This window comes from Cheilinus undulatus, linkage group 11 (genome assembly GCF_018320785.1).
Source record: "Cheilinus undulatus linkage group 11, ASM1832078v1, whole genome shotgun sequence".
Lineage (NCBI taxonomy): Eukaryota > Metazoa > Chordata > Actinopteri > Labriformes > Labridae > Cheilinus > Cheilinus undulatus.
In genome coordinates this window covers 3802428-3828910 of record NC_054875.1, presented here as the reverse complement: position 1 = coordinate 3828910, position 26483 = coordinate 3802428, and the positions used below count along the sequence as shown (strand labels likewise).

The 26483-nt window shown below is 41.2% G+C and overlaps 1 protein-coding gene across 3 annotated transcripts in view; it reads left to right on the top strand.

The window, feature by feature from the left end:
* Positions 1 to 26483, top strand: part of vps13d (vacuolar protein sorting 13 homolog D) — a 91615-nt gene that overhangs the window by 25044 nt on the left and 40088 nt on the right. For 2 of the 3 annotated variants that reach the window (XM_041800132.1, XM_041800133.1), the window contains exons 20-42: positions 61 to 2325; positions 2418 to 2569; positions 2665 to 3720; positions 4025 to 4115; positions 4228 to 4354; positions 4448 to 4628; positions 4723 to 4905; positions 8879 to 9032; positions 9152 to 9368; positions 9728 to 9899; positions 11800 to 11915; positions 12229 to 12453; positions 12552 to 12853; positions 13076 to 13209; positions 14253 to 14408; positions 14926 to 15100; positions 15417 to 15491; positions 15594 to 15785; positions 18379 to 18468; positions 18762 to 18902; positions 18985 to 19110; positions 23436 to 23541; positions 26026 to 26178. In XM_041800132.1, coding sequence (XP_041656066.1) covers positions 61 to 2325; positions 2418 to 2569; positions 2665 to 3720; positions 4025 to 4115; positions 4228 to 4354; positions 4448 to 4628; positions 4723 to 4905; positions 8879 to 9032; positions 9152 to 9368; positions 9728 to 9899; positions 11800 to 11915; positions 12229 to 12453; positions 12552 to 12853; positions 13076 to 13209; positions 14253 to 14408; positions 14926 to 15100; positions 15417 to 15491; positions 15594 to 15785; positions 18379 to 18468; positions 18762 to 18902; positions 18985 to 19110; positions 23436 to 23541; positions 26026 to 26178 — 6589 coding nt within the window. The remainder of the gene's footprint in view (positions 1 to 60; positions 2326 to 2417; positions 2570 to 2664; positions 3721 to 4024; positions 4116 to 4227; positions 4355 to 4447; positions 4629 to 4722; positions 4906 to 8878; positions 9033 to 9151; positions 9369 to 9727; positions 9900 to 11799; positions 11916 to 12228; positions 12454 to 12551; positions 12854 to 13075; positions 13210 to 14252; positions 14409 to 14925; positions 15101 to 15416; positions 15492 to 15593; positions 15786 to 18378; positions 18469 to 18761; positions 18903 to 18984; positions 19111 to 23435; positions 23542 to 26025; positions 26179 to 26483) is intronic. The other variant, XM_041800134.1, reaches the window with a different exon arrangement.

The following is a 26483-nucleotide window of genomic DNA, read 5'->3' as shown; positions in this document are numbered from 1 at the left end:
TGTGCCATAGTAGCTGTCATGTTTAGACCCTGATAACTGTTTCATCCTTTCTCTTTAAAGATGACACTAAAGTTAGCTCAAAAGCTTCTCAACCTCAAAGGGAAGACATGAGCGACGATGAGTTCCAGACACCTCTTGCCACCCCGCCAGAGTCTCCACCGCCTGAGCTAGACCTCCCACAGAAAGAACAGCTGAAATGCACTGAACTCCCTAGCCTCAGATCCCCTGAGACTACACAAGCTTACAGCAGGAAGCTTTATGAGAAGTACTCCTTGTCCTTTAAAGACTTGCAGATAATGGTTGGGCGCTGTAAAGACAACTGGAAACATCTCCAAGAGAGTGAGGTAGGGCCTACTCATGTTGTCGAGAAATTCAACGTGCTGCTGCAGCTCGAGCAAAGACTGCGCTACACATCGGACCCCCAGCTTCCTGGGGCGGTGCTCTCAGGAACTCTACCAGACCTGAAGGTTCATATCAACCTTGAGAAGATGACTGCCCTCAGGAGCTGTTTAGCACGGCTAAGCAGTCCATCTGCAGGTGAAGAGGACAAATATCCAGAGAGTGGATCAAATATAAGATCTCCTGACCCTATTACCCTCCGCCATGACAAGATCTTTCAGAGAGAGGACAGCTCCTGGAAGCTGCAGGGTTCAGCAAAGAACCTGACCCAGAGTGTTATGACGTTAGAGCAACACACGAGGGAAGTTCTGGTGGAGTCTCGTCTTCTGTTGGCTGAATTCAACATTAACTACATGCAGCTTGGCGTAGAAAGCGATGGCCGCTACATATCTGTTCTCAAGGTGTTTGGCACTAATGCTCATTTTGTCAAGCGGCCATACGATGCTGAAGTCTCTTTGACTGTCCATGGTCTTCTTCTGGTCGACACCTTGCAGACATACGGCTCAGACTTTGACCTTCTTGTAGCGTCTCATAAGCACCTTAGTTTTGACATACCCACAGGCAGTCTTCGAGAGAGCCAGCCATCATCGCCAGTGTCGTCTGATGGTAGGTCTCCCATACATCAGGGTCACTATCCCGAGTCAGCTCCTGGTGTGGATAGGCTGTCCCCTTTCAGTTCTTTCCTCAAAGACCAGGAGGCTTTAATAAAGCTGGAGTACCAGTTTGTGAGCTCAGACTGCCCTTCCATGAACCTCGACAGCTCCCTTCAGGTGACAACCATGCAGGTCAACAACTTGGACATAATTCTTAACCCTGAGACCATGGTGGAGCTGCTCAAGTTCCTCCAGAAGTCTTTCCCCAAAGAGGAAAGCACTTTGTCATCATTGCAACAGCAATCAACACAGCCCAACCCAGAAGAAGGAGAGGAGACATATCAGGCCACGTATGACCAGAACAAAGAGTTGACTGTGGAAATCCACCGCCTTAACCTGCTTCTCCTTCGGACTGTGTCCACCGGCACGGTTCTTGGGGCTGAGAAGAAAGGGTTGAAGATTGCCACTGCTAGCATCACTGGGACCAAAGTCAACGTGTCCATGGGCAGTCGGTTGGACATTAATGGTTCACTTGGATCCATGCAGTTGGTGGACTTGACCCAGGAAGGAGGCCGGAGTCAGTTTGTGGTTAGCATTGGCAATGTGGAGGACAGCGCCTCCACACTAGGTGGATTAACTTTCCTTGCTGACACTGCTACATCTCCCTCCGAGGCTTTAAATTTTCGCCTTCTGGAGAAATCCCAAGGGGAGTGTTCATTGAAACTTGAAATGGCGTCCTTGCACTATAACCACTCTGCCAAATTCTTGAAGGAGCTCAGTCTTTCAGCCAATGAGGTAGAAGACAATTTCCGCTCCATGTTGAAGAGTGCTGCCACGAAAGTGTCGACGGTTCTAGCCTCAAAGACAGCAGAGTACAGCGGTATGGTGTCTCTCTTTGAGACTCCCTCGCGGAGAACTCGGACTCATAGCCAGAGCTGGAATTATCCATTCGAGGACGAGGAGGATCTGTCCATGGAGGAGCCTGAGCCCACCCTGGATACATTCTTTGTGAAGCTGACCCTCAACGTCAGCATTGAATCACCAGTTGTGTCCATTCCCCGTAAGCCTGGACACCCTGAGCTGCTGGTCGGTCATCTTGGAAGCATCGCCATCCAGAACTTTGTCACTGGGCAGGACTCTGAAGGAGAGAAGCTGCAAGTGCTGGTGAAAGACATCCGGCTGTATTCACTCAATATGAGTCATCTGGTTTTGAAGAGGACGCCCAGAGGGGACATCCTTGCCAGTGCTTCACCATCCCGTAACGGGAGCATCAGTCAGGATGAGCCTCAGTTCACACGCCATGACTTCTTTGAGTCCCTTAGCCGAGGCAAAGGTGAGAATGCTTCTTATTTAACAGATTATTTCTCCTTGAATACTTGATTTTTATGTTATGACACAAGTTCATATGATTTCCTTCGTCTTCAGCCTTTCATATATTGAAAGACACGACCATACAGTTCACCATTGAGAAACTTCCTGTGGAAGAAGACAACCAGTTCACCTTCTTGACCACAGACGAACCCTTCAAGAGCTCTGGACTTCTGAGAGTTGAGGGCAAATTTGTCAACCCTGTTCAGGTATACAGTCTTTATCATTATTGTGAAACATACAGTGGCTGACAGTTGCAAAAGCCAGCAACAGCTTTTATTGTTTATGTTTATCAAACTCATAGGTGTTCCTGTGCAAGCCTGTGTACGAACAAGTCCTCCAGACTCTGGACAACTTGTCTCTGATTGAGGAGATTCGTGTCACGCCAAGTCAGCCTCCAACACCTCCACCTCCAACGCCTTCCTCCACCCGACACCCCCGCTTTCCAGATCCTCAGGGAGGCCTGTTTGCCAGAGACCCTCCTCACGTTACCTTCTCTCACATGTCCCTCCCCTCTCCTTTGCCTCTTCAGTCTCACAAACCAGATCCTGATTCTCCCTCATTCACTCAGCTCAAAGTCACCTTACACGTAGCAGAGCTGCAGGTCCAGCTCAGTGCTGACCTGACGCAGGGATCCCAGGGTTTAGTCAGCCTGCGCTTCCAAGATCTGGAGGGAGACTTTACCAAAGACCACCCTCACCTGCTGGCAGTTCAGCTGGCTCTGCGCTCACTGCTAATGGAGGACCTCCTGGAGCAGAACCCGGAGTCCAAGTACAAACATTTGATGGTGTCTCGTGGAGCTCTTAAACCTTCCACCTTCAGTCCAAAGGAATACCTGTCCCAAAGCTGTCCATCAGCATCTAATGCCTTATGCCCAGACATGCCCCGCTCACTGCCCGCCCACATGGAGGAGGCCCAGAATGTCTTCCAGCTCTACCAGAGACACCCGAGCACTCCTTCAGCCAGCAGTCGCAAATCCAAAAGAGACCCGGACTGCCCCAGTACTCCCCCTCCCTCTCCAACCCACCACACCCCGTCCCCTCATCCTCCGCCTGACTTTGATGACTCATTAGTTCATATTAATGTGCTGCTAGTGGACCAGAACCACCCCGAGTTTAAGACACGCTATGGCAGTGTGGGACGAAGCATAGACGTTGACTTTAACTGCTTGGACGTCTTGATCACCCTGCAGACCTGGGTGGTTATTTTGGACTTTTTTGGTATTGGCTCCACAGCCAATAATCACGCTGTGAGGGTGAACCCACTGTCACCCCAACCAGTGCCAGGACACCCCCTCTACGAGCCGGACATGGACGAGGAGGAGACAGCTGAGCCCGTCAACACTAAAGTGGACCTAAAGGTAGGAGGTTACTGGACCAGCTATGGTCTGTTGGACTGAGGCTTCTTTTTTTAATATATTTGTGCTATTTGAGCAGTCTGATAGTTACAATAATCATTACACATTTTATTTGTAATGCAACATTCATGGAACAAATCTCAAAGTGGTACATTAAGAAAATATCCAACAAAATGAAATGTGAGTTTGTGCAGACATTAGCAAACATGACAGTGATGTATCACTGTGAATCTACAAAAGTTTAAGATTCAGATCTAAAGGGAAAGTCAGTGTTTAATGGCTAAACCTGTATGTTTTTTATTTCTAGGTTCATTCTTTGTCTCTTGTACTGAACAAGAAAGTCAACGAGCTTGCCAGAGCAAGTGTTTCCAAATTATCTGCCCATCTGGAAATGTTAGGTATGTACAAAAATCTTGATCAGATAAACATCATCATTTTCTTTTACATGGGTAAGTTTCCAAGCAAAAACAGTCTTGTTGTTTAACAGTAACCCTCCTGCTGCTGTTTCAGATGGAGATTTGGCCTTACAGGGTAGTTTAGGAAGTCTGTCCTTGAGCGATCTTACTCCTCATGGCGATCTCTACAGAGAGCGCTTCACCACACGAGGAGGGGAGGCCCTGATCTTCAACATCCATAAGTATGTATTAAAGATGTTACATGCAATCACCCTGTCGTATTTTTTGGGAGAGTTTTGTCCAGTTGAGTGACCTTATTATTCCGATCCATTCAGGTATGGTGAGCCAGATCCTTTGCTGGAGCGGGAATGTGACATCAGGGTCTCCTTAAAGATGGCTTCAGTGCAGTATGTCCACACACAGCGCTTCCAGGCTGAAGTGGTGGCCTTCATTCAGCATTTCACCCAGCTGCAGGATGTCCTTGGCAGGCAGAGGGCTGCAATGGAGGGACAGGCTGTGAGTAGTCCGCTATGGGGCTTTGTAGACTGAAAGCTGAATAAAAACTGCCGATTTACTCCTTGACCTGTTTGATCTCTGCTTATTCCTGCAGGTGAGGGATCATCCTCAGCGGGCGTCCAGGGTTCTGCTGGATATCGATGCCGGTGCCCCTGTGATCCTGATCCCAGAGAGCTCACGATCACCGAGGGTCATTGTGGCGAACCTCGGCCAGCTGAAGGTGCAGAACGTCTTCCTCCCAGCCGGGGCTTATGGGACTTTCTCCCTTCGAGACAAGGTAGAGAAACTCACCATGGCTCATGCCTTTTTCCCTTCTCTGGTGAGTCACGCTGTCCATTTATCTGTGCATGCAGAGCTCTCTCACCACCCCTTTTCTGCACTTTATTTATTAAATCAAAATAACTAAATACTAAAAATCTTTTCTGCCTTATGATGCTTGGTTTTGATACTCAATGAGACAACTTTGAGTGATGGTTTTTGATGTTTTTGTGTTTCTCCACCCTTGTCGTTGGTTCACAATAGAACCTGAACCAAATGTAAACAGTTTTATTATTATCCCTGTCAGTGTCTCTGTTTTTGCTTTGTATGTACATTTATTTGTTAGGATGAAATGCTTGTGAACAAATGATCCCACACTTTCATTTCTATGCTTTCTAGCCGTCTAAGTGGGCAGCAGATGAAAAGATTTAGGGAAGTACAGTGCAGATTACCCAATTTTAGCTTAATAAGCCTAAATAAAACCATATAACCTAGCTTAGATAAATAAAAGCCTTTATTTGTAAGCCGCCTGAAAAAAGTGTTATTCTAGCTATGTGAAATAGTCTCTTTAATTCCAATCCAGCCTTTCAGTCCACCAAATAAAAGCTGCAAGAAGTAATTTGTGAATTTGAGTGGTAGTTTAAAGATCAGTAGGTTATGAAAGAATGCTCCATCGAAAATGTTATCTGTTGTTCATTTGCGCTTTGTGTTTTTGTGAAGAATTTTATTCTGCATGCAAGTTCATACAAGGATCCATCTCATTACAAGGTACACTGGCATGCTTGTGCTCTTTGGTGTGGTAAAGGGTTGGCACAATATCATGTTTAATTTTCATCTTAGAACAAGTTTTCTTGAGCCAGAGAGTAACAAACTACACACTGCTGACAGTGTCCAAACCATCTTTTTATTTATTTTTTTATTTTTTTATTTTTTATTTTTTTGCATAAATTGCAATTATGCAATGTCCAGCCCTAATTAAGAGATTGTTCTCTGTTTGTGGTTGCTGATGTGATGGATTGAACTCTGCTAAAATGTATTGCATGAATTTCCAAAGAATACACCAACTCTCCAAGACTCTTGATTGTGTTTTTGCTTCTTAAGACAAGTCTTAAAATTTCTTTTCTCTTTACAAGACCCACACTCTGTTTACATTTTGCATCAGCGATGCATTTTGGGCTTTAGGATACCAAGTCATTGCACTTTAGTCAGAGCGTCCATGCTGTACATTAAAGGAGACATACTTTACCCTTTTAAGACAAGTTTATATAGGTCTCAGAGGTCCCCAGAGGATGCCTGTGAAGTCTGTTGCTGAAAAAACACTCTAGTATAGGATTTTTGCATGTCTAAAAACCCCTCTGTTTCAGCCCTGCTCAGAATGAGCTGTTTTGTGTCTGTGGCTTTAAATGTTAATGAGATGTCTGACTCCGCCCCTGACTCCGCACTTCTCAGGAAATGGATGTGGCTGAAGAGATGTGGCTCTTCAGATCCTGCTCTCAGCCAAGAGCAGGATCAGGAAAAGAGGGCGGGGCTTTCTTTCAAATGGGAAGGGCCAACCACAACTGAGGGTGGGGCTTACTCCCCACATGACATCATGAGGGGAAAATCTGAGAACCGCTTGTTTCAGTACACATTTTCTGAAAGGTGGAGAAGAGAGGGAGGGAGGGAATGGATTCTTATTCTTGGGACATTGTGGACAGGCCAGTGGCACATATTTTTGTTAGAAAGCCTGAAAAAGTGTACTTTGCATAATATGTACACTTTAATGAAACATCAGAGGTGGAAATTAACTTTTTCACTTACCTCAAACTTTGGCTGATCAATTTTAAGATCTATCACCCCCTCAGATTTATCAGGGGATCAAGAATTATAGTGTTTAGAATTAGTATTTGGTATTACGATATAAAATATTCAAGATAATTTCACAACCATTATTAACCATTTTTTTGACCAATTTGTCCTATACTTGTCCACTGAAACATTTGCTGTTTGACATACAGGGGCATTGTGAATTCATGCATTTTCCTGCATTATGAGTCAGACTTAAAAGGACTTAATATTTTCTGCACAGTTCTTGCAGTAATGCTGGAATTCAGGCCTTGTTCAACCATGTTAGACTTGAGAGATTCATCAGTTTAGACACCTTTAGCAGGTAGATCAGTTGCAGCATTACTCATATGATACTGATCCAAACTGTTACAGCACACAGCTGAGTGTAAACATGTGACAGCAACCCTGAATCAAGGAGGGAGGAGGCAGGGTCCTTTGGTTAATTTCTGATCATTAAATCTGTAGGAACAAGCAAAACCAGGACTTAATTTACGCTGTTTCCCATCACAAAATCATTCTACATTTATTTCCCTGCTCCAGCGGCTGGCAGGTTGGTCAAATTCACCAGACGCTGCTCAAAATTACCTGCGTTTAACAGGTTGAAGGTGATATTTCCCACCCTATTACACGCCTTCAGTGAGGATCTGATATCAGAACTCACTCACCTCCCACTGATTCAAACAACAGCCCATACGTTGTTTCTGTGGCTCTCTGATCGTGGCTTGGTGTCCCTACATGCTGCGCGCAGTGAAGCTGCTGCTGATAAGAATGAAAGAATGAAAATTCAACACAAGTTATGAGGCAATCGTGGTGTTTCGTTCATGGATGAACTGGCCTTCTTTTTCAATTTTGTTGCTATTTTAGAAATGTACAAATGGCAAAATTGTACCAGTGATACAGTGCCATGAAAAATGTATTTGCCCCCCTCTCTGATTCCTGATTTTGTTTGCGTTTTTATCACACTTGAATGTTTTGGATTATCAAACCAGTTTTAAGATCTCACAAAGACAACCCAAGTAAATACAAAATGCAGTTTCTAAATGATAATTTTATTTATTAAGGGTAAAAAAATCTATATCTATCTTTAATATGTGCTAGTACGCATAGGCATTTACACTTCCAATCCTGTCCAGATGTAAACATCCCAGACCACCTCTGTATGCAATCTGAGCTCTCAGATAGTGAACTCTTTTCAGTCCCATTGAGGAGTCGCCACACAAATCAGTAAGGATTAACACTCAGTATCCAAATGGCCAAAACGGATATAAATCCCTGTCAGAGCATTGTCGAAACTGGGAGCCAGTAATATTTAGTGGACCCTTAAATTTGATTAAAGGAGTGAATGAAAGTACCATGAAAACTGTACAATTCTGCAGGAGCTAACTTCAGTCTGGAGACAAAATACAGCTTTCATAGGCGTCTATCATGTCTGGTTATGCATCAAAACTAATTTTTTTCTTCTTAAACCATGGAGCAGAATATGCACTTGTGTTGAGGTTTATAAAAGATGAAGAGCAGCGCTTACTCCTTTTCTTCTTTGCTGTGATTATTTTTAACAAACTCTGCCTTTATCATAGATTATAGAACTTGTTTTGGAAAGTTGGTGTATTGTTTTGATATAGTTTGATATGCAAATGCAGGATTTTTTATTATTTGTTTTATGCTCTCTCTTTGTCTTTGCTGCTGGATCCAAAAATGTTCTTTGATTTAGGGTTTAAGTCATGGTTGAACAGCAGCCATGTTCCTTCATCTACAGACTATTTAAAAGCCTTAATGCTGCAGTGCTGTATTGAATGATATTGGTTTTGTTGACATTTTGGTACATTTTCGTTTATCTACTGAACTTCCCCTTAAAGAGTTTTTGTGAACTTTTTTACTTTTATATGGACATTGACAGAAGTCCTTGCCTTGGAAAGTTTTTTATCCTTTTCTGCAAAATTCTGAATTTGAAAATGCAAAACACAAAGAGGGATTGGTTGGTGTTAACAGTTGTCCAACAAATTTAACTGATTATCTAGTATTATAAAACCGAAATGTTTTGGCAAATGAAGCTGTGCTGATTCAGAGCTTCAGCCAACCTTAAAAGGTAATCGTTTGTCTAGTTATTTTGCTAATATATGTGCAACAACATTTCTCGTCTTTTTCCTTTTCCTTCACCAAAAAAGGACCGCGTCCGGAGTGCAGCAGGAAGGAGCAGTGAGCAGGAGAAGCCTAAAACATCTACTTCCAGCACCTCCTCTTCCTCAGGATTCACCCTGGGGAGGCCACAGTTCCCTGACACAGGGAGAACTCCTGATGACGAAGGCCCTCAAAGCTTTGGTACGCCTCGCTGTGCAGTTATATAGAAAACAGCTGCAGGGTTTTTTGTTGCAGGTCATGGGTTGGAGATCGGAAACATTTAAAATCTGTCTTTGCACCTCATGTTTTTCCCTCATTAGAAGACCATGTGTGCCTGTTGGACTGCATCGCCCTGGACCTGCAGGAGATGGATATCTTTGCTGCAGAGCGGATTCCCAGCCAGCTGTGGGACAGTGTTGTTAAACCTTCAGAATCATCAGACCTCATCTTTCCCTCTTACTCTGTCCGCCGCACCGGAGACAACCTGCTCAAAGACCGCTGCCGCCTCAAGCTGAAAGTGGAACGCAACCTGGACAAGTGAGACCAACCTCTCATTAGTTCATGAAGTCATGATTTTTTCAAAATTAGCATGTACTGTTTGTATGAATATGGAATGATCACAGTCCACCTTAAAACTAATGCCTGTGTTTAATTTAAAAGGGGAAAAACAGGCTTTTTAAAAGCCATCATTTGTCAACTATGGAGGTCTTCATCAGACCTTTAAAAAACCTCAATGGCCAAAACGTCAGATTTTTAAAAGATTTGTCATTGTGTGCATACCCCCCCCCCATTTTCACAGAAAAACCAACGATTTTATACGTCTTCCTCTTTGACCACAGTGAGCATCCAGTCATCCTCCTCTGTATCTAAAGCTTGTTTTCTGTTGATGTTTTCAGAGAGCTGAGCCATGCAGTTCCTGACATGTCCATCCACGGCAGCCTGTCGTCCGTCCACTGTTCTCTGGACCTGGAGCACTATCAGCTGATCAGAGGTCTGCTGGAGAACAACCTGGGGGAGCCTGTTGAAGATTTCTTGCGACCATATAATCTGCAGGACCCCAGTACCTATGTAAGAAAGCCCTCAGCCACACAGGCCCCCACAGCATCTACAGTGCCATGAAAAAAGTATTTGCCCCCTTCCTGATTCCTGATTTTTTTTTTTTTTTTTGCATAATTATCACACTTAAAAGTTTCGGATCATCAAACCAATTTTATATCTCACAAAGACAACCCAAGTGAATACAAAATGCAGTTTCTTAAAAATGATTTTATTTATTAAGGATAAAAGAAATCCAAACCTATCTGGCCCTGTGTGAAAAGTAATTCCCCCCTGGACCTAATAACTGGTTGTGCCATCCTTGGCAGCAATAACTGAAATCAAGCATTTGTGATAACTGGTGATGAGTCTTTCACATTGCTGTGGAGGAATGTTGGCCCTCTGTTCTTCACAGAATTGTTTTAACTCAGCCATACTGGAGGGTTTTTGAGCATGAACTGAAGTTTAAGGTCACACCACAGCATCTCAGTTGGATTTCAGTCCGGACTTTGACTGGGCCACTCCAAAACCTTAATTTTGGTTTCTTGAGCCATTCAGAGGTGGACTTGCTGGTATGTTTCCAGTCATCATCCTGCTGCATAACCCAAGAGTGCTTGAGCTTGAGGTCATGAACTGATGGCTGGATGTTGGCCTTCCGGGTTTTCTGTTAGACAGCAGAATTCATGGTTCCATCAATCACAGCAAGTGGTCCAGGTCCTGAAGCAGCAAAGCAGCCCCAGACCATCACACTCCCCCCACCATGTTTGACTGTTGACATGATGTTCTTTTTATCAAATGTGTGTTATTTTTACTCCAGATGTAATGGGCCACACACCTTCCAACTGAATTTCTTATTAAAAATAGATCGATCCTCTTTATTTTTTATTTCTTAGAGTAGCCATAATCTTCAATCATACAAAGAAAATAAGTCTTATTAGTTATATTTTTACAACAAGAGGATGGTTACATTTTGGCACAAGGTTCATTAAGTGACCTTTTTGATCATGATCAGTAATGTATTGCTTTAATTTGTTACAATCATTTGAATTAAGTTTGTTCAACTCAAGTGAATAAGTTGAACAAACCTAAGTTAATTTTATGCAGCTTGTTAACTTGAGTTGAATTAACTTAATTCAGTTGTTTATACAAAATTGAAGCAGTTTTTCTAAGTAGATTTTTCAGTGCATGATCCAGTACATCACAGGTGTCAAACTCAAGGCCCGGGGGCCAAATCCAGCCCGTAAGATCATACGATCTTTCTGTTATAACTGGCCCACCAGTATGAGGTCTGCAGATTTCCTCAAGTAAACGTTTAAACTGAACCGTGATGATTTAAAATGTCCTTGTTAAATTATGAAAAACTGAAAAAGTAAAGAGTAAAAGAAGTTAAATAAAAAGTCAGGAAGGTGGGAAAAGAAGTTAATGTTATTTCATATTCTCAATTTTGCATCTCACAGTTCTGACTTAAACTTATGATTTTGACTTTTTTCATGGTTTGACCTTCAAGATTCACAATTCAAAAATTCTGAGTCATATTTTTACCCTTTAAACTCGTGATTTTGACTTTCTATCTCATTTATTTGCCTTTTAAAAACATTATTTTGCCTTTAAATTCCCTGTTTTGACCTTTTGAATGAATAAGCTTGACTTTATCTCAGACTTTGAGCCTCTAAACTTATCCTTTTATTTTTTTTCATCTCAGAATGATGTATTATCAGTGTTATTTGCATTTTTGCATGTTTTACTCATGGTGAAAATGAGGTTGACAGTTTATGTTTAAATGTTGACCTTGTTAGGCTTTTAGGTAAGGCCTAAATTCAGAATCTGCGATTGACTTTCGCAATCCTGGCCTAACTAGTCGGAGGAAATCTGGCCCTGGACTCAGTATGAGTTTGACACCCAGTACATGAACTGACGCTGTGTCTCTCCTCAGACGGTGCTGAGCGGAGATGTCTACACCACCTTATCTTTCCTGGTGGACATGATGGATGTCAGTCTGGAGCTGCTGGACAAGCCCAAACTCTTGGATCAGAAGCGATCACTAGCAAGGTTAGCTTTTTCTTCTCCTGACTACCAAATAAAACCATAAAAATAAGCAAATCTGTAAATAGACATAAACATCATTGATTACAGCAGAATTAAGGTGTACATGTAGAAGTGTCATATTGATTTCTACTTAATGTGTATAAATATTTCCCCAGATGAGACTTGCACATGCTAAGTCAGCTGTGCAAAGCTGTGCATTTAGGGGGAATGTAGAGTGGCCATCTTAACAATAAATGATAAAGGAACAGCATGCAAGATGTGGTCATTTATCTTCAAATCCATTTAACTGATTATTTTTAATCATTTTCTCGCAAAGGTTCGATTTCATGAAGTCGAAGCTGCTCTTTGAAAGTTTCTCCAATGGGTCCAAGTCTGTAAACCTGGTGTCTCACTCCCTGCTGGCGTATGACACTCGCTTCACGGGGTTGAATAAAAGAACAAGTGGAGCAGATGGAACGAGACCTAATGCCTTTGACTGCATCCTCCAGCCCTCCAAAACAGGCACAAATCGAGCATCCCTGCAGCTGGAACTGCATTATAGGTACAAATGGAGGAGCTTTAACCTACTTCTAAACATGCCTGGAAAAAGTGATGTTTTACTAGAGTATGTTTAATGAGTTTATCTCCTCTTTGCTGCAGATCAACACGGGACTCCTCCTGCTTCACGGTGGTCCTCAACAACCTCAGGGTCTTCCTTATATTCGACTGGCTCCAGCTGGTGCGAGACTTCCTGCGGGGGCCGGCGGAGAAGGCATCAGATGGAGGTCGGACACGTCAGCGTTGGCCCAGTAATGCAAGCACAGACTCGGCCTCCGGCAGCATGGGCCCCACAACGGTCGGAGCTGTTATGCCAAAGACTGTGAAGAGCGGGGTGGTCACCAAGAGGTCCACGGTGCCGGTCACCCAGGACCGATACCTGGAGGTTAAAATCAACGTCACAGGTCAGAGGAGAATGATGATAGTGATGATACCTGAGGGTTTTTGATTGTTTTTAAACAAGAAATTATTAACAGTTTTCATGTGGTGATTGCAAACAGCTGTGACAGTTTAGAGGACCCACTCAAACAGAAATAATCTAAAAAGACTTAGCTCTACATGTCCACTAGTAAACATGGAACATAAATGAGTGTTGAACATTCTGCCTGTTGGTTTTTCTTCTTTAGGCACAGAGTTTGTGGTTGTGGAGGACTCGTCCTGTCTGGACACAAATGCCATCATCCTTAAAGGCACCACTGTCCTCACCTACAAACCCCGTCTGATCGACAGACCTTTCTCTGGAAGCCTCGCTGGAATAGAGGTAACGCTGACCACTATCACAGTGTGTTTTAACTGAATGGTTGGTGTGAAACAGGCTGTGCATAGGATGGTTTCACATAAGGGACCTGGGCCAGATCTGAGTACACTAACTAGGGCTGAACGATTTGCAAAAATAATCTAATTGTGATTTTTTTTCTCAAATATTGTGATTTAATATGCAAATTTTCTTGGGCTAATCTTGTTTTTTTCCAGCAAATTCAAACAATAAATAATTCCATAAATAAGATCACGTGTATTAAAAAGCAATGAAATTATTTCTGAAGCAATTAAGCCATAGTATTATGAATCTGAATATGGGGGTGCAGCAAGCTTTAAGCTATAAAGAAGGTGGCTGGGGTGGAGGAGGTGAGGCTGGCTACCAGCTGATCGCAGCTGGGGTATGACTTTCATGAAGTAATGCTAGGCTTCATCAGTTTTAGATAGAATTAGCTAACTGTTTTTTCTGGTATTGCAAATGCAATGTCATTTGCTTTGTTTAAGGGCACTTCTATTCTTATGTCACTCATTTAGATTAAGAAAAACATACACAAAACACAAAAAGGAGGATTTTTGTAAACCATTATAGAAAAATGTGACACTTGAATGTTTGCACAATATGCAAAAAATTGATTTATTAAACTGGTATTTATACACATTTCAAGTTAAAGAAATATTGCAGCTTCTGTGAAAATTCTCAGTGGGGGAAATTTCACTGTCAAAGATCCTTAATTGGAAAATTGATGCGAAAAACTGCAACTTTAATCAAGATAACAATAAGCATGCCAAATTACAGAAATACCGGTGTGCATTTTGTCTGATAAGCCCCAAGTTGAAGGTTTCATTCAAATTTCAACAATAAAGTCAAACAGTACTATGCTGGTAAATCACCTGGGGGCTGGATGGGAAGCCTTGGGCCTCCAGTTGATGATCACTGGTGTGCACCAAAGATTAGTACACAGTGCTTTTTTTGTATGTATACTATCTGCATTCATGCAGTTCAGACTAATGGCCCTCATCATTCTGTCTCATCCCCTTCCTCCTCAGGTGTTCTCCTGTCGGCTGGGCAGTGAGCAGGAAACAGCGCTGTCCATCATCGACCCTGTAAACGTTCAGGTGGAGCTGTGTGGGAGCCCCACGTACCAGAGCAGCTCAGGTCTGCTGGACGCCTTCAATGTGGAGGACATCCCACCGCTGCTGGAGGTCAGGAGTTAGCACACCGCACCATGAGACTGGCAGCATCATAACAGTGCAGGGATTTGCTTTGTTACCCTCCAGCAAGAGGGTTCTCTGACATTCAGCTGCAGAACCCAAAGTAATCTTTCCCAGCATGAATAGATAAAATCTTCATTTTTCCTGGAGGAGGCTGAACGTTTACTCCTCTAGAGTGGCGTTCAAATGTGTAACCTGATAGTTTTATTAACGCCCCGTAGATCATTATGGGTTTGGCTCTCACGTCAGCACTGTAAGAGTCTTTCAAAATATTTAGGGCATTTTTTCTTATAATACAGGATTGCAATAAGATGTGTGAGTTGAGGCCTCATTATCTCAGAAAAATGTTGAGCATATCAACAAAACTGAATGAAAGAAAAGGACAAATGAGAAAGTAAACATTCCCAGGATGGGTGTGGTTACAGGAGGGACAGTCTGTGTGTCATCAGATGCAAAGGTCTATAAACTAGCTGGATTCCCTCCCTAAATGCTCATAATTGTCTTACAGATTCAGTTCCCTGCTCTGGACATCCGTCTGTCCTACAACGACATTCAGCTCTTCTTGGCCATTGCTAAGTCCATCCCCACTGCCACCACGCCACCGCCCACAGTGACCGCACCAGGGGCCGAGTCCTCTACTCCACCCAAAGACAGCTTCAGACAGAAGACTGAGGCTCTCATAGGTATAAAGACACCAACATGTGGGGGGTTAATGCCTCCAACATGTCCATGCATGAAAATAATGTGCCTCTTCAGTCTCATTTTGAACCAAAAGTAGCTACAAGCAAAGAGAGCACAGACTGTGCATGAGTTTGATATCATGTTTTTCAGCTTGAACCAAAAATAAACCAATATTGTGTTCATGACTGGTATTTTTGTTGCTTTGTCATTGTAATTTGTTTTATTATCATTCCATTTTTGATTGTATCATTGTTAAATTCAACATTCTGGTATTGTGACAAACGTTAGCGTTTCTGATGTTTTATTCTGTGTCTGCAGAGGGTCAGCTGACCCGTTTACAAGACCTTGGTTTCAGGAAAGAGGACTGCAAGAGAGCCCTGATCCACTGCAAAGGTCGGTGTGACTTTGACCATATTCTCCATGTAATCTAGAATTTAAAGTGTTAACCATAATTTGATGAAAACATGAATAAAGATTGTAACATTTGCTCCTCAGGTCAGCTGGATCAGGCTGCCACGTGGCTCCTTGAGAACGCAGAGAACATGGCCAGATCCAGGGCGGACTCTAGCTCCAGCACCCACTCGGCTCCTCTGTCTGGGGTGGAAGTGAAGGCCGAGAGCGTCTGCATCTGTTTCATCGATGACTGCCTGGACTGTGACATACCACTGGCTGAGCTCACCTTCTCCAGTAAGTCCGGATTATGTCTGATTCAAATCCACTATCAAACTAAAGAACTGAGGAACTGGCTGAGGAACACCATAGCATACACTGTGAGTTTATTTAGTCTATTTGTAATGCCTAGTTTGAAGTAGGTGGCTGCAGACAACAATGCAATTTGTCAAATCAACTTTGCAGCCACCAAAAATGTTGCAAACAAGCAGGAAATGTGATGAGACTGGAAACCAGTCATGTAACTGGAAAAAATGGCACAGCCAGTTTGTGCTTAGGCAAAGAACAGCAGAGTGACACCAACACAGAAGGTCACTACGGCATCACTATGTTGTATAAATCACACTTTATACTTTACTGTCATACAAATTTAACCTTCAGTAGTCCTGGTTTACTGGTTCACAGCATTGAACCACAGCTGTCAAGTTTTTTTGACCTTAAATTTTTTGTATCCTGTTTTCTTTCTCCTCTTATGCCCTTAAGATCAGAGATAGATATCTTTAACCTTCTTGTGTCTCACTGTACCATTTTGGGACTGTTTCATTTTATTGTCTCAACACCATTTTTTGAGTTTTAAAGCCTCAGGCTCTGGCGTTTTATTTTATTTTTATGGCATTTCAATTTTTTTCTCTTAACTCATACCCCATGTCTTTAATGCAGTGTGTACAAAAATCCTGATGTTTGTGTCCTTAGTGTCCATTTTGGTCCCATCTACTTCCATTATAATTTGATTTTTTAATCCTGCAGCCATTAGAACATAAACCATGCATTTAATAATTGCTGGGGATTTTTCTTTAGAATTTTTATAAAAGTTTTATTTATTACAAGCTTCAACCAGATGGTGCCATTTTCCCTATAGTATGGCAGTGGTTCTCAACCTTGGGGTTGGGGACTCCCTTTGGGGTCGTGAGACACTGAGAGGGGGTCTCCAGATGCTTGATAAAAACTATGAATATTTTTTAAATTAATGTTGCCACTTTACACCGATTTTGTCAAATTTGTACCCCTTTTCATCATTTTTTCCCACCAATTTTAACATATTTATACCATTTAACACCCATTTTTATCAGTTTTGAAGTCTTTACACCACTTTTTTCTGCCTGTTTTTGCCACTTCTGAACCAATTCTTGCCACTTAAGCTTAATATTGCCTCTGTTGACCCATTATTGCCACTATCAAACCCTTTTAACCCTTTTTTACTCCCAATTTTTCCCATTTTAACCACATTTCACCATTTGATATGCCCACTTTTGGTAGTTTAACCAATTTCTGCCAATATCTGCATATTTTTTTCTTTCTCAGTTAACCCTTTTTTGCCAGTTTTTAACAATTTTTCATCCCATTTCCCAAAATTTCCACCCATTATGCCAATTTAAAGCCATTTTAACCACAGTTTAACTCTCTTTTACCATTATGCCCATCTTTTTCACTTAAACCCATTTTTGCTGTTTTAATCTAATTATTGCCACTTACAACCAATTTGTGCTACTTTTAAAATTCAACTTCACCACATTTTGCAACATTTTTTTTTGCCATTATTAACCCATTTTAGCAATTTTTAAACCATTTTCATTCTTTTTTTTCACAAAAGGGATTTACATTTTTTAGACAGCTTTTTACTACACACATGAATAAAAAAAGGTATTTGTTTCTTTGATAAGTGCAGTTAATATTCAGGTTAAACAGAACATAGTTATCACAGTTTAACTTTACAACGGACCATGTATTTGCTGACCTCCATGGGCCCCCAGTTTGGCTAGGCGCTCCCATTTATCCCCCTTATGGATGGCCTTATCTGCACATGACTGTTCTTGAATGTTCATGGCTGTGTTCAACCACCTTCAGGTCCAATGGGGGTCCCCGGTCTCTGGCACCTTTATTTTACAGTTGCAGGCTGAAAAGGTTGAGAACCACTGGTCTTGTTAAACGTATGGGTTTTTATTTTTTATGATAAGAAGAGACATTGCTTGAAAAAGATAGCTCAAAAAAGAAAAAGAAAAACTGAATGTATGATAACTTTATCACCTATGAGATAAGCCGTTTTGATCCACAAATGTCAGGGTTTTGTTATATTTTGAATTGCATAAACAATTACAATGCATAAAAATACGTGTTATTGACAATCATTATCATATACCTGGCTCTGATATACAGATTTAAAAAAAATGCATTAAGTAAATTAAAAAGAATTGAAATTTACATTTATTTTTCCCCCTTGTAATACACAAGGGATGTACATGACAGAACCTGGCCGATAAGGGGCCAAAATTTGTCAAACTTATTAATTTTTATTATTAGGCCAAAACAGAACAAATATTCATGTATGATATTTTTATAGCCTAATGTATGAAATGAGACATTTTATTCTAAAGGGACACAAACAGTTGTAGAATTAAAGTGATGCATGAAGGTTAAACAGAAGGATAAAGCTTGCAATCTTGACTGATAATTTTAAAGAAAAGTAGAATCCAATATCTGTATGTCAGCCAATCAAACCGCTACATGCATAGCAATCAGAGAAGCAATCAAAGAAAAAAATCATGCATATCCACAAAGTTGATAATCTAGTGGCTCTTATATCCAGATTATAATCTGCAGACTGTCTTTGCAGGGCTTTATGTGCTGCAGCGTATTGGCTCTACTCAGGAAGGAAACGCCAGCTTCGCGCTGTCTGGAGACTACTACAACCGGGAGCTGTCAGGTAGGAAGATTCTCACTGCATAGATTAGACATTTTGATCATGAAAAGCATCTTTTTGACCACATATGGCATTCAGTTTCATGAAGTTTGGGCCCATCAAACATCTCTGAATGCCATCAGGTACAAACAGCACTGCCCAAGAACAAACTGTTTGAGTTTACTGATGGGCAAATTGGGGTTAAGATTCTCGCCCAAGGACAAACTGACATAAGCTGGGAATCAAACCCCTGACCTTCTAGTTGAAAGACAACCTCTGATCTACAGTCTCCCTAATCTTTGCTCCTTGTTTGTCAGGCTGGGAGCCCTTCATCGAGCCCTGGCCCTGCTCCTTGTCCTGGCAGCAGCAGGCCGCTGGGCGTCTCCACCCTCCACGTCTGAAGATGGGGATTAAAGCCAAACAGAGGCTGGATATAAACATCACCTCTGTTCTTTTGGGTGAGTTTTTGCCTGAAGCATGCTTCTCTGCACATGAAAACCAGTTCCCTCCAGCTTATTCGTGGTTCTCTGCTCCTTCCAGAACAATACAACACCACAAAGAGCTCCTGGATGGCAGACTACTGTAACGAGGAGGCACAGTCCCCACAGTCTTCACCTGCCCTGCCCTGGCTTGGCTCCTCAGTTGACCCACCAGCTATTGCACAGAGTAAGCTGGACCCTTGGCAGTTATTCATGTTTGATCTTTGTACTGTTAGATTCTTTTTTGCTTGTTTTCTGGAAAAAGGTGAAAAGCTTTGGTTGCATATCAAAGATTATGATAAGTCAAAGAACTCTTAACATCTTGATGCCAGTGCAATAAAAAAGCTCAAAAACAATTCTGATATCCTCATCATCATAGGGCTGGGCAATATGAACCAAAAATGAAACCACAATATTTTTATATGGTTGGCTATTAACTACATTTACCTTGATATTTTTTCTGTAAAGACATAAAAAATAGCCTGAGGTCACACCAAACTTGTCCAAAGGCCAAATATAACACACTTTTATTTAACAGTTAGCTGAATGTGTCAGCATGTGCATGAGAGATAAACCAACCTACTTACAGATCACCTGTAAAAAATACCCTCTGAGGACAGCGTTGTTGCACACCACAAGAAAAGACACATGCTATTTAAAGTTAAATAACCTTTGAATCATAAATCCTAGGCACAAACTTGTTCTTCTCCTTTGAAAGTTCTCTATCGTGACGTTCTAATCACGCTATCCACGCCTTAGTAACTTTTATGAAATGTTTTCTAGCGCGAGAGAACCCATGCGTGCATGGGGGAGAACATGCAAACTCGGCACAGAAAGGCCCTGACTGGGTAGCGAACCAGGGACCTTCTTGCTCTGAGGCAACAGCACTAACTCCTGCGCTGCCGTGCAGCCCTATGATTGTGTACGTTATAATATAGAATAATTTAATGCTTGCATTTATTGAAAAATACATAAGATGAGGAACCTAAAAACAATGAATATTAAATCACAATCACAGTTTTTTGGGGGAAAAAATGCCATTTGATTATTTTCACAGCCCTACTACTTAGTGTAAAAAATGTATTCCTGAGTTTAAGGTCTTTGCAGACTCAACGTTATTTTCCAATTTTTTTTGGTACTGTAGCCCATAAAAAAACATCATGCACTCAGACCTTGCACACAGAGTCTATTATGTTTATTTTTCTATTTATTGTTAAAGTTTGCAGAACGAGGCAAAACAGTCCACAAGAGAAAAAAGCAGTGAATATGATTTGCACCTTTCACTCTTCAATAAAGAAAAAAACAGTCTACCCACTCCTGGCAGAGACTTCCATACAGGTCTTAACATATTGCCCAGTGCTGTGTCTATCCCAAACATCATGAGCTGAACACAGTTTTGGTAAGTGATCCACTAAAAGAAATAGATATATTTTAGCCAACAAGACTGATTTGAAATTTGGTTCTGACTCAAATGAAGAGTTTAAGAAGTGTTTTTTCACTCTAGAATTTCTCCTCTGTGTTGTTTATTCTATCATAACTGTGAGCAGATGCTTAGAAAGCTGTTGAGCCAGACTTTACCTTTTTTTGTAGGCTGACGTCCATTTAGCTTTCAAATTCATACAGGATTCAGTAGTGATATTTAATGATTCGAAGAACTCAGTTTATTTAGGTCTGGTGGGAGTTTGTTAGTATGTGTTCATTCTGTTAGAAACTTGGTTGATGAGTTGACTTTGACTTTACCAGGCAGCAGCTTTGCTTTAGCATTTGTAGGGTGTTCTTAACTGTGTTCTTAGCTCAAAATAAATAACATGAATAAATAAAATTATAATCAAAACATGCAACTCATCAGCCAAGTTCGATCTGTTCTTCAGTCAAATAGGAAATGAATGGACTTGTGATTTGTTGTTTGCTTTTCCAACACATGCTAAAAGAAGGGAAATGACCTGACCTGAAGCATGACCTGCACTGTTTGTAAAAGTATTGATTTGCAGAGACGTGCTGATTTGCAGACGCAGAGCTCAGAATGAGGATGACGACCCTCTCTAACCCTCTCGTGTGTTCCCTCTGCATGTGTCTCTGTTCTGTTGTAACTGTCTCTCTCTGCTGTCAGGTGCTCCTCTTGCTCACCTTAGAACTAGGAGCACAGCCAGCTTGACCTGCCTCGAGCAGCAGATTCACTCCAGAGGTACAGTTCAGAGTTCAGCCACCCAGACAGACAGACTCCTGCAGCAGAACACTCAGAATGCAAATAGATGAGGTCCATTGCTTTAGATTTTTTTTATAGTTTGGAGGGGGTTGTAGTTTCTAGAAGCCATTAAAGTTTTATTGTGAAGGGTGTTCCTGTATTAGATAGGGGGCTGCCTTCATATAAGGTGCTCTTTGGCTTTAGCACTGAGGAAAAGTGCATCAAAACGCATCTATTGTGGTCTGTATGCTGCCAAGCCTGGTAATAAAACATCTGTAAAGGACTTATCAGAGACTTGAGTCTTCAGTTTTTGTTGACTAAAAGTAAAGACTGTCCTACGATGCCAAAACGCAATATGAATTGACAGACAGGAACACAGAAAATGTGAAACACCAGCTGTAACATGGTAAAAACATGCACTGAAGACATTTTTATTCATGTTGGACAATGAATATTACACAGTAAAATCTGTATGTTACACCAGGAAAATATTGTCTGTAAAAATGAAATAATATATGACAAAAAAAGAGATTGATTCATTGTAAGGATGGGATTTTTGCACAAAGAGATGAGGAGAATAGGATAAAAAAAGGAGTAAATGTCTGCTGCAGTGGAGAGACTGAAATAGCAGGGTTTCTGTCTGGTGCTGGCTGAGATGGAGTTAAATTGCTGGCTTTAGTAGTGCTAATGACCGATTAGATATAGATATATATGATAAAGATATATTATTTGACCAGTCTGTCCTGTCTGACTGCTCCCTCAGTTTTTAGTTTCTGTTTGATCTTAAACAGCATGAACTGATTATCATCTGCTCTCTACTGCATGGCCGTCATCCTTGAATCCAGTGTAAACTTTTGTTAACCACAGTTTACCTTCAAGTTTTGTTGTTTTACTCTCATGTAAAAAGTATATGAGCTCTGCATTTAGGGTTGGATGGTAATGCAGTTGTACCAGGGTATTTGAAAATAGCAACAGTATGCCTTAAATCTGTGGTTCTCAACTGGTCTAGAGTCAGGACCCACCGCCACCTCCTTGTCAACCAGTCACAGCCCAGATTTTTGAAATTATTATAACTTTATTTATGTAGCACTTTTAAAAACAAGGGTTTACAAAGTGCTTTGACAGATGCAAGTTTCAGCGTGTCCCTTTGCAAATTTTTGGTCTGAACTGTCCTTCAAACATCATTTAATCATCATTTTTAATGCAACTCAGTTTATCCTTGAAGTGTGCAAACAACACTGCAACCATGAATCCCTCCCAGCGCCTGTATAGCAAACGCTGAGCGTCCTTGTTGTTATTTATTTTCTAAAAGGATTTAACGAAGTGCAAGTAGAGGCCCGCTCTCTGCTCAGCAGCAGGATCTAGAAATATGGAATACCCAGGAAAGATTGAGGGGGTTTTATTGGCTGTAAAACTGAGTTCCTGCCCAATCCTAACTGCATTAACTTCCACCTGAATGCTAACTCTCAGCAGTCTCTTTGTGTCCAGAAGTTTTATATGATTTTGGGTTCATAAGTGATGAAAACTTCAGGTTTACTGCTGCAGAAAGATAACAGCTGGACACAGAGGTTATGCATGTCTGAAACTGCTTCTAAAGAGTTAATTTGTGTTGCTGCATTCGTCATAACCTGCCCTCCTGCTTGCATGCTGTTTTATTGTCAATATATAAATCAAACACGAGGAAAAAGCATTTTCAAAATGTTGCATCAGTAATATTCAGACCTGATGGTGAGTATGATGTCCACATCAACACCTTGTTTGTTCTTTAACGATGTCCTCAAGGACATTCAGTTATTATCTCTGTTCTGTTCTGAATATGCTTTTTTATGTTTTGTGCTTTAAGTTTACAGCTGGCTCCACACTTCTGAGCTGAGCTGCTCATATTTACGTAGACCAGAATATACTTTTTCTTTTATACCTGAGCAAACTGCCTTTTTAAAGGGATACTCCAATAATTTTTGTTAAATTGAGGGGCTACATTAGAAATTCTGGTCATGAGAAGAAGCATCATGAACCATCCCCCAGTGTACACCAAGCCTCAGAAATCCCTCATAATAAACCCTAAAACTGCTATAGTCAGCCCATGGGTAGGTTTCTGTCTGATTCATTGGTTATTCTGTTCTTGTAAATTGGTGGAGTGCCCCTTTAAAGGAAAGATTTCAAGGCTCCTGTTGCCTTGGCTGCTTTTTTGGTCTCACAGACTAAGAAGAAAGCAAGCGCATGTCTGTTTCTTTTTAAATTAAACACCTTTTTAAAAACAGAAATTTATCTTTTTTTTTTTATCAGTTTTCTTTCCTCTGATTTTTGCTCTTTTTTTCTGTTTCCAGCAGATGTAAAGTTGTCCAAGAGGAGGCAGCCGTTTGTGCCATATGCTCTGCGTAACCACACAGGATGTACGATGTGGTTTGCCACTCTGACTACAACCCCAACAAGGTAGGTTTGACCTTAACCAGCGGTAATTCTGGAAGCTATTTTCAATTAAAATGTTCTTTAGTTTTAGTCAATTTTTTACCTTAAAAGTTTTAGTCAAAAAAGTTCTTCATGTTTATTCACGTAGAACTAAATTAATCAGCCGAATTGTTAAATCAATACATATAAAAATGTCAAACACTCATAGTCGTGCACTGTCCATACTTTAGTTTCTTTAAAATACACTGATGAAAATTTGCGCATACCCTGTACCCTCACAGTGGAGTCCAGCAACAACATTTCAGTCTCGTTTTCAAAATAAACACTTACTTAAACTGGGGATGCACGATATTATCGGTCTGATATCAAAATATCTGCTGATATTTGCATCCGATATTTTGCCTATGTATTTCAGCATAGATCAGCTGAAAATTTTGTCCATATTTACTGATAAACCATTGGAGTTTTAGGCTGAACCAACAGACCTATGCCAATTGAGGTCTTTTTCTGTATTTATCCTTATCTTTAAGCTTTAAAGTGTTTTTAAAGACTAAAGTGTGTTTCCTTAATCATCTTCAAACCTTATAGTGTGTCCAAAAAGACCGAAATTTCTTGTCCGAGAAGCATAGTTAAATATCGGTTTCAATATCTGTATTGGCTAAAATAAATTTTGTAAATATCGGATATCGGCAAAAATCCAATGTCGTGCTTCCCCAACTTAAACATGTGCATGGGTGCAATATTTAAGAGAGTGTTCTAGTATCCAGATCCATTTGCAAAAGGTGAAGTTCACATTCATTAAACATTTTGCAGCCCTTTAGTGCTGATACTGAAAATAGAAATCACAAAAACCATCTTATGTCATGGTAAGTCAAGTGTTGTGTCATTTTTTATTATTTTCAAATTGTGAAGCACTCTCAGAGGCAAGATTCTCTGCCCCATACTAGCCTGACATGGCCCGCGACGAGGATCACCGCTCTTACCGTATGGTCCAGGCCAGGTTGGGCTTGGTTAGGGGTTGTTACAGTGCTGTGAAAAAGTATTCGCCCTCATTCTGATTCCTGGGACTCCAGTGAACCACAGTCAGAGCCATTATCCACAAATGGAGAAAACTGGGAACAGTGGTGAACCTTCCCAGGTGTGGTTGGCCAACCAAAATGACTCCAAGAGTGCAATGACGACTCATTTTGTGACCAGGAGGTCACAAAAGAACCCAGAACATTATCCAAAGACCTGCAGGCCTCAATGGCCTCAGTTAAGGTCAGAGTTCATGACTCAACCATAAGAAAGACACTGGGCAACAATGGCATCATGGGAGAGTTCCAAGGCCAAAACCACTGCTGACAAAAAAGAACACAAAGGCTCATCTCACATTTGCCAAGAAACATCTTGATGATCCCCAAGACTTCTGGAGAAGTATTCTGTGGACTGATCAGAAAAAAGTTGAACTTTCTGGAAGGTGTGCGTCCCGTTACATCTGGAGTAAAAATAACACAGCATTTGATAAAAAGAACATCATGCCAACAGTCACACATGGGAGTGGCAGTGTGATGGTCTGGGGCTGCTTTGCTGCTTCAGGACCTGGATCACTTGCTGTGATTGATGGAACCATGAATTCTGCTGTCCACCAGAAAATCCTGAAGGCCAACATCAGGTTATCAGTTCATGACCTCAAGCTCAAGCGCTCTTGGGCTATGCAGCAGGACAACGACCTGAAACATACCAGCAAGTCCACCTTTGATTGACTCAAGAAACCAAAATGAAGGTTCTGGAGAGTCCAAGCCAAAGTCTGGACTTAAATCCAATTGAGATGCTGTGGTGTGACCTTAAACGGCAGTTCATGCTGGAAAACCCTCCAATATGGCTGAGTTAAAACAATTCTATGAAGAAGAATGGGCCAAAATTCCTTCACAGCGATGAGAAAGACTCATCACCAGTTATCAAAAACGCTTGATTTCAGTTATTGCTGCCAAGGGTGGAACAGCCAGTTATTTGGGTCAGGAGGCAATTGCTTTTCACACAGGGCCAGATAGATTTAGATTTCTTTTACCCTTAATAAATAAAAGCATCATTTAGAAACTGCATTTTGTATTTACTTGGGTTGTCTTTGTGAGATATAAAAATTGGTTTGATGATCCGAAACATTTAGGTGTGATAAATATGCAAACACTCAAGAATCAGAAAGGGGGCAAATGCTTTTTCATGGCAATGTCCAGTTACAATAATAGAAATTAAAAGTTTCTCTGTTTTGAAAAATGTTGGAAATGTTTGAGGTAATGCAAGGCCTCAACAAAAACAAATACAACACAGGAGTAGTAGTTTTCAGATTAATATGGACATCCCAGGACAAGGATTTTTAAACACTTTCAGTTCTCCAGATATTAAACCTGTTGGTTCTTCTGGTATTACAGTGCTCTGAAATAGCTCAATTTAAAGTTTATCTTTGGACAGTTCTCCCTAGCCAACACTTCCTCCTGATCTCTCTGAAATGCTGTTTGTTCTCCACAGGGTGGCGCTGTCTCACAGCAGCAGTGCAGACTCCATCTCAGATGTCCACGGTACAGGAAGTGATGACCCTCATAATGTGAGTCAGTGGAGGGAGGTGCTGCCTGGAGAGGAGATTCCCTTTGAGTTTGAAGCGCGGGAGAAACTCCGACACAGGTACAGATCCAAGACTCTGACACAAACCTGCGTTTAAACACAAATGTAATACATCTCTGTCATTCTGATGGTGAATGTTCTGGCTGTGATTTATGATGTTTGCATAATATCTATTAACTAGATGTCTAAAATCATGATGGTGTCACGTAAGATTGGCTCATCTAATCACAACATTTCCAGGTGATCAAGATTCCAGTAGACTGAAAAGTAGTTACTAATAAATCTTATTTTGTCGTGACGTGACATGCATAAGATTTACTCTGTCTTACCTACAAGGTGATATGCAAGGGAAATTTGAACCATAA